At 38.6% G+C, this 7,918-nt stretch overlaps 2 protein-coding genes across 3 annotated transcripts; one reads left to right on the forward strand and one right to left on the reverse strand.

Annotated features, from left to right (window-relative positions):
- Positions 1-148: 148 nt before the first annotated feature.
- On the reverse strand, positions 149-3,849 carry fbxl8 (F-box and leucine-rich repeat protein 8). Of its 2 annotated transcripts, XM_079866539.1 has the most exons (3): positions 3,778-3,849; positions 3,000-3,082; positions 149-2,356 (listed from the first exon to the last, which is right to left on the reverse strand). In XM_079866539.1, exons 1-3 carry the CDS (start codon positions 3,796-3,798, stop codon positions 1,390-1,392), a joined length of 1,071 nt encoding a protein of 356 aa, XP_079722665.1. In that variant the 5' UTR covers positions 3,799-3,849; the 3' UTR covers positions 149-1,389. The 2 variants fall into 2 exon arrangements, with proteins under 2 accessions (XP_079722665.1, XP_079722666.1); XM_079866540.1 differs by lacking the exon at positions 3,778-3,849 and having other exon boundaries at positions 3,000-3,302.
- On the forward strand, positions 3,419-7,491 carry tradd (tnfrsf1a-associated via death domain). Its single transcript, XM_079866542.1, has 6 exons — positions 3,419-3,530; positions 4,010-4,057; positions 4,150-4,303; positions 4,451-4,731; positions 6,665-6,791; positions 6,944-7,491. Exons 2-6 carry the CDS (start codon positions 4,037-4,039, stop codon positions 7,240-7,242), a joined length of 882 nt encoding a protein of 293 aa, XP_079722668.1. The 5' UTR covers positions 3,419-3,530; positions 4,010-4,036; the 3' UTR covers positions 7,243-7,491.
- The last annotated feature ends 427 nt before the right edge of the window (positions 7,492-7,918 follow it).

Consider the following 7,918-nt stretch of genomic DNA (forward strand, 5'->3'; position numbering starts at 1 on the left):
CCGTTTCCTTTTTCATTCTTTTCCAATTTAGAGATAGGGTCCATACATGTGAAGTCAACGGGCTTCAATGTCAAAATATCTTCTTTTGTGTGTACAAGTTTGGAATGACATGAGGGTGAGTAAATGATGACAGAATTATTATATTTTTGGGTGTAATATCCTTTTAAGGCAAGGCAAGTTTATTTATATAACACATTTCATACACAATGGTAATTCAAAGTGCTTTACATAGAAGAAATTCAAATAATCAAAAGAAATAAGAATAATTAAAACAGTTTAGAATAAAAAATCAAATAAAATACAGTACAAACAGTCGGATGAACAGTGGCACAGTGCTCATTCAGTAAATGCACAGCTAAACGTGTTTTGAGTCTGGATTTGAATGTGACTACTGTAGGAGCACATCTGATCTCTTCTGGAAGCTCAGGCATAGTAGCTAAAAGCAGACTCTCCTTGCTTTGAGTGAACCCTTGGTATTTCTAGCTGATATGATCCTAATGATCTGAGTGATCTGTTCGGTTTATATTCAGTGAGCATATCTGCAATGTATTGAGGTCCTGGGCCATTGAATGATTTATATACCAGTAATAATACTTTAAAATCAATCCTAAATGTAACTGGGAGCCAGTGTAAAGACCTGAGGACTGGTGTGATATGTTCATATTTTCTGGTTCTGCTCAGCATCCTTGCGGCAGCGTTCTGTATGAGCTGCAACTGTCTTATGGTCTTTTTGGGAAGGCCAGTGAGGAGTCCATTACAATAATCCACCCTGCTGGTGATGAAAGCATGAACAAGTTTCTCTAAGTCTTGACTGGAAACAAAGCATCTAATTATTGAAATATTTTTCAGGTGATCGTATGCTGATTTAGTTATTGCTTTGACACGACTACTGAAACTAAGGTCTGACTCTAGAGTCACACCAAGATTCCTGACTTGATTTTTAGTTGTTTGACCCCTAGAGTGAAGGTATGCGTTCACCTTGAGAACTTCATCTTTGTTTCCAAACGCAATGACTTCAGTTTTGTCTTTGTTTAACTGAAGAAAGTTTTGGCACATCCAACTGTTGACTTCATCAATGCATTGGCACAGGGAGTCAATGGGGCTGTAATCATTAGGCGATAGGGCTAAGTAGATCTGTGTGTCATCCGCATAGCTGTGGTAAGCAAATTGGTTCTTTTTTATTATTTTAAGACAAACAATTTCATAAGTTATATTTGAGTGCATTTTAATTGAAAATGCAATGAGTAAATTATGACAGAATTATTATATTTTTGGTATTATACTTTTGACAAAAGAACCTTGTAAAAATCATACTCAAACCAGTAGAGTACATAGTGCTTAGTGTGTGAATTACATTATCTAATCATGTGCAAAGAGTCCTTGAGAGCATTACTTTAGTTTTGTACAGGTCCAGGGGTGAGGCTCTTTGTGTGTTTTGAGTGTGTATCTGTAGAGATTTGGACAGTTTGTGATGAATGCTGTGATCACTTCTTGTGAGACCACACAATAACAGTGAACCTCTTGGAGCTTGATGCATTGCTTTGCTAAAGCTATCAACACATAGTTTAGTTCAGAAGACGCAGTCGTCTGCAGCTCCAGAAACTCTAGCGTGGTTGCGTAGCTCTGCCCGACTATCCGAACCTCATTCAACAGCAATGTCCAAGTAAGCAGCCGAAGACATCGAACAGGGATGCTGGGCTGCAGTACCCCTGGGACGTGCAATTCGGGTAGGGTGTGGTCCAGCTCAAGTTCCACCCAGAGACCTGGGTGTCTCAGTTTTAACTCTAACCATATCTGGTCACAGAGAGGCAGGGTGTATTTGAGTGAGCGTTCGCAACGGAGCTCTAGTTTCTTTAATGCTGGTCGTTCTGGCAACATGAGATCTTTAAAGACGTCTTGTGATAGACTAGCCTGAAAAACTCCAAGAATATTGAGTGACCGGCAGGACTTCAGCACTTGCCTTAGGGTCTCCGCGTTGACGCCACACACCAAAGAATGATTGTTGACATAAAGACTTCGCAGAGCAGGGCAAAGCATGGCAACGCTCCTGACGAAGGAGTCGCTGAGGGTGAAGGGCACACCCTTTAGGTCAAGCAGGGTTAGGGACGACCCATTCGTCAGTATGTCCACTAAGCCTTGCTGCAGGTCCTGACCAGCATAAAAGAGGGGTGTGTTCCCCACACAAGAGATGGAAAGTCCTTGCAACCGCCCATCACCCCTGGCAATCGCCTGCCGCAGCACCCACAGTGCTGTTTTGCGATTGGCTGGATCGGTCAGACTCATTATCAGTTTCAAATTTCTGACCAGTGACAGAAGAGCAGAATATCTTTCAGGGACACTGGTTCCTGATTCACACCTAAGACAGAGATAAAATATGTAAAACAAAGCACGGCAAGTATTATCTCTTAATGCCGTTTATTTTTTTGTTATTATTACAATAAGTTTGTGTTGTTGCAGTTTATGTGACAAAATTCTATGACAATATAGTCGTGTATGGCACAAAGTCTTCACTAATGACATAATATGCTTTTATCAGCATATAACCTTTGGTCAAATATGAGGGCACAGAGAATGAAAAAAATCACAAGAGATCTCGATTCGACAGCAGAGGAGATTATTATGAGAAATTGAGACACCTGCTTCTCAAATGTTCTCACACCTCAGAAATCTCACATTAGTTTCCAACAATTTCATCAGATCTCAACACTGTGCTCTGATTTGCCAAGATATCAGTCTACAACCAAAAGTAAGAAATTAATATAAATTCAAACATTTCTCATCAAATTAGATTTATAATTTAGGGTTGTCTTTCTAGTTATAAAGTCAACTCTGTATGTATTATTATTTCTCCTGACAATTCTTAGGAGAAACATGAGACAAAGTTGATACTTGCAATATAATTAAGATCTTCACTACGTTTCTCAATATACAAAAGTGCAACATCTTGGTAATAAAATGTTTCTCTAGGAGGATTTTGCTTGTATCTCATGGATTCTTACCTGACTTCAGTATCTTTCCATGAGCTTGGATGTGTCATGATATTAGACCAAGCCTTACAAACAGTAAATGCGTTGCATTTGTCCTGTAAAGGCAGGAAAGAAAAAATATGTGCAAGGACCTCTTCTGGCAGATCCATTCCCAATAGAGCCCAGTCAGCCGCCAGTTAAAATACGCTTACAAAAAGGTTATCTGATATCATAACAAGAAGCACCTCAGATGATTCTGCTGTCTGTCTGCATGCATGTCTGTCAGACTGCAAAAAAAAAAAAAAAACGTTCTCAAACTTCTGTACTTCCTCCTGCGTCACGAGTTCCGTTGTTAAACACGGCGGTGGACACAGATTTCGAGCTTTTAGCCAATCACCATAGAATGTGCGAGACATTTAGCCAATCAGATCCTTGCATATTTTAGTGGGTGTGTCTTAGTAGCGGCCAAGATAGTGCATCGACACCTCGAAAGTTTCCTTCGTGTATGTTTACAGGCCTGTTTAGACTTCCTTACCTTTCAGACAAAGTTCACCAAATCGCTGTGTAAGTAAAATGTAATGTATATAACAAAGCGCAGGTTTTATATTCGCTATTATGTGAAGTGGAGGTAAGCAGGGTTGTGTTATGTTAAACTTTTGTTCACGTGAACAGTAAAATGTATAAAAAAATAAAAGCCACGAGACGTGCGAGCGAGCTTTTGTATAGGTTTTATCCACTGACCTCTCAAAAATGTTAATTTTTTTTTCAAATAATAATTAAAAGTTTGTTGTAATGTGACGCATCACATTACCTGTAAACATGTGCATCGCATTTCTGTAGCAATCACCAACGTCTGACCCCATTTATTTAACAGTGTCGACCATCAAGCTCGCAACCTTATAAGGAAGTGGTTACATGCTGGAAACACAAAATAATGTTTTTTTTTATGCTAGTCTTATTAGATCTACAAGGAGTTCTGCTTTGTTTTCACAGTTTCTTTCTGTGTGTGTTTTACAAACTGATTTGTTTGTTCACATTCACAGGACTTGAGACAAGAGTTTGATCAGAAGATGGACAGTATAGACACTAAGGTACATTGTGTTTAATTTTGTGTCTGTCCAGTTGTTGTTGTATGTAAATTAACAATGTGTGTGAATGATTTCATCTTCATCTTCATCTGCAGAGGTTAAATGACAGCAACACCAATGATCGTGAATTTTCAGGGTGTGCTGTACTCTTCCTGGGGTGTAGCAGTCCAGAACACAACCTTCTATCGCTTTACAAAAACGAACAAGGGAAATTTGGTGTGTTCAAGGTTATTAAACTCACCCTTACAGGTAAGAGTTGATAGTAGTGGCCACCAAGTGCATATCAAGTTAGTCAAATTATAACGGAATTAAAAGAGTATGGCGTTTTGTGTATACAGTAGATTTAACAACGTATTTGGGTTGCAAATGATACAATTCTAATTGTCTTTGATCCAGATTCTGTTGGTGGACTGGAGGGGTACGAAATCCTAAAACTGCACGATGCTGATCCCTTCCTTGGGGTGGAACTTAAATTCATGTCTGTGCCTCCCTGTCAGCGATTCCTGGAGAGCTATGCATGTGGTTCACTCGCTCAGTTTCTGTCCCAGCATGCCTCACGTCTTCTTACTCTTCTTGATGGGGTTGTCATGGAAACACAGCTCAAGGCAGGAATACATACACTGGACCAAAACCTTCAAGACCTAGAGATCTGTCTGGATCACATACGCCAATCACAGGTACGTGTGTATGTTTGCTTTGTGAGCAGCTAATTGCACGAAACTTGCATGTGCATCTTCCATTCTGCGTCAAATATTCACAATATTAAAATGCACTTTATTCTTCAGTGCAAACACTGACAGTCTCACTGATGGGGCTTTATGAGCCTCTGATATTGCTATAATTCACAACTTCAATAAGGACAGCACTTAAGAAATATGAATTGAGTTATTGGCCTCTGATATTGCTATAATTCACTGCTTCAATAAGGACAGCACATAAGAAATGTTAATTGAGCATGTTCTTGACATTTTCAGCTCTGAGAAGAAACTACAGGTTCATAGATCGAAGATAAGTTGATTTGGTCATATAAGCATGTTTCAAACCACTGCCTCCATGTCACGTTTTCTATACTAATTAACATATGTGAATGTTAAAACGTATGTACTGTTCTTAAACCAGTTTACTGTGGTTGTGTGGTAAATGTGGTGTTGGAAACAACTGTGTAGTGTCAGCAAGTTAAACAATTTAAATTGTTACAAGTAACAGTATTGTAATCTTATGTTTCAATGACAGTGAAAACAACTAAAAAGATTTTGGTGCAGTGATTCTCAGCTGGACATTTCAACACAAAACCAGACTGACATGCAATCAAACACTGAAATGTATTCTTAACATTAATACAACAAACATATAGGTTGAAATGAATAGAAAAAATTTGTAAATTTGTTTGAAAAAAAAGTTAGTAAAATAGTTGCCTTCTAAATTGATGGTTAAATGTTCTTCACTGCAGTGTTTTTGAGGATAAGCGGATGTCACAACTGTCAAGCTTAATTTGTGCTGTATAGTTTAATTGGATTCACTTGCTGGACTTGATGTCAACAACAAAAGGCATGGGAAGCATTCTCTTATTTTTAAATGTCGATAAGCACATTTATTTTTCGATACTGTCAATCTATCTACAATTATGCGGTTGCATTTTTATAATTTGCATTCAGCCTGTTTTTCTCCTGTCTACAACCCTGTCAGAACATAACTATGATTCAGATTTAGTATTTAAATTGTTGGAGATGTGAAGCTCTTTGATTTAATTTTTTCAGGCTCGTCTGCAAGTAAACATTTGGCTAATTATTCACAAGGGTTTTGTCAAACCTTTTCATTCCCTGTTTTACATTTCACTAATGTAAAATCAGAAATGCTTGTTGCCGGACTGAGATTTCAGAGTTTGTTGCTGAAAAAACAAACAAATGAGACTAAAATAAAATGCACACCACTGAATCCTGAATTGACTTCTCATGAGCCATCTTGTGCCCAAACTAGCAGGTCTAACATCAGGGGTTTAAGCAAAAGGCCTCTGACTGCTTGTATTGTCAAGTCAGCTTTATTTATATCGCACATACAGTTTGTTTTCAAAGCAGCGTTACAGTATTAAACAGGTGAATAATGATCAGTGATGCAAACAGAATTCAGTTCTGCTGTAAAGCAGCTCTAGAAAGACAATAGTGCCATTGTTCAGTTGAAATCAGTTCAGTGTTGATTCAGTTCAATAACTGTGTAAAGTTCATCACTTATGGAATGAGTTCAGTTCCTCTGTAAATATATGATGTCATCATCCAGCTCAGTCCAGTTCTCATCCGATAGTGTCAGTGCAGTCAAATCAATAACATTGTAGAATATTAAATGTATTGCTCTATAAAGCCGTCCTTCTCTGTCCTGATACCATCATGGACTTTGTGTCTGCAAACATCTTTTTTCTTCAGCAGACGTATGGTGGTATCTGAACCAGTCTGAAGTATCAGTCTTGCTCTGATGAAATATCTCTTTATTGTAAAGCCCCCAGTGGAATTAAGTTAAATTGAACTAAACAGCTGCTGGGGGAGCCTTACCTTCCATGGTTCAGAAATGTTTTTGAATACTGTGCTTTTAGTTGAATTGACAGATGATGTTTTGTAGCCTGTGCGTTTGCGAGATGATGAGGTCACACAGTTGGAGCAGCAGCTGCAGAACAGCTACGGTCCTCCCAGTCAACCAACGCAGGAGCTGCCCAGGAACTGCTTTCTGTTTCAGAAAAGAGTTTTCGGTGAGTTTGAAGTATTTAAATGTATGTGATGATGCATTACATCAGTGTATAGCTTTTGTTTAAAAAATGTACATTTGTATTTCTATGAGCACAGTTTAGTTTTCACGTTCAAAATGTTTGAAATATTTTTTTCTCCTCCATCCCTATCTTAGATGATAGGCCTTTGACTTCAGCAGACCAGCAACGGTTTGCAGCTCATGTGGGACGGGATTGGAAACGAGTGGGACGGGCTTTACAAAAGAACTGCCGTGCCTTAAAAGGCCCTGCTATCGACAATCTGGCCTATGAGTACGAGAGGGAAGGGCTTTATGAACAGGCCTATCAGCTGCTTGGACGTTTCATCCAGTCAGAGGGCAGGAGTGCCAAACTGAGCCGTCTTATCAGTGCACTAGAGGAGACCAAATTGACCAGCATGGCAGAGATCATGTTGGGCATTCAGCCACGAGATTGAGACTGTAAGAGAATGAATGAATGGCGTGCGTGTTGTTTTTGTACGTGTGACTGTTAACAAGATATATAGCTACATTTGAAGAGTGTGCACTCTCATTTTTGTGAAAATTTTTTCATCATGACCTTATCATTTCTATCTGTCTCCTACTTGAAATTGTTTCACAATCACCTGTCATCTGCTCAAAATGAAATGCATTTTAAATAAAGGGTTTTTCATGCATATTTCATGCATGTTTCCAGATTTGTCCTCCACACTGTCCTGTCTCCATCTTTATCTTAGAGTCATTATGTGCATAAGAGCAACAAACGGAAGATGCTAAAAACAGCATCACTTTAACTTCAAGAACTTTGAATTGCCCTCAGCATTGAAGGGAGCAGTGTTATTGTTAGAAGGCACTTAGTGTAGCAGGACCGTTGCTACAGCAGAGCTAATGTGGATTGACTTTTTATCGGTACGATACATGAAATCACACATACATTAAAGACAACTGGAAACGCAGAGCTTGAAACCACTTTAAAAATTAAATTCTGTTATGCATATTAAGGATATTACTGAACTATAGATGACTTTCATAATAATGTTCTAAATCAACTGCTTTCTAGTCCAAAGGCATGCTTAATCTGATTATAAAACTGGTCCTCTGAGTATAGGTCAACTATATTGATCTCATTTTTTT

Source organism: Squalius cephalus (genome assembly GCF_949319135.1).
Source record: "Squalius cephalus genome assembly, chromosome: 3".
NCBI classification, from domain to species: Eukaryota; Metazoa; Chordata; class Actinopteri; order Cypriniformes; family Leuciscidae; genus Squalius; species Squalius cephalus.

Bases quoted from the DNA above. Each gene is read 5' to 3' on its own strand.
- tradd (XM_079866542.1), top strand. From the start codon at position 4,037: ATGGACAGTATAGACACTAAG. The intron at 4,058-4,149 runs GTACATTGTGTT...CTTCATCTGCAG, and splicing joins TGGACAGTATAGACACTAAG to AGGTTAAATGACAGCAACAC. The intron at 4,304-4,450 runs GTAAGAGTTGAT...TCTTTGATCCAG, and splicing joins TATTAAACTCACCCTTACAG to ATTCTGTTGGTGGACTGGAG.
- fbxl8 (XM_079866540.1), bottom strand. From the start codon at position 3,136: ATGGATCTGCCAGAAGAGGTCCTTGCACATATTTTTTCTTTCCTGCCT. The intron at 2,357-2,999 runs GTAAGAATCCAT...TCTCTGTCTTAG, and splicing joins TGGAAAGATACTGAAGTCAG to GTGTGAATCAGGAACCAGTG.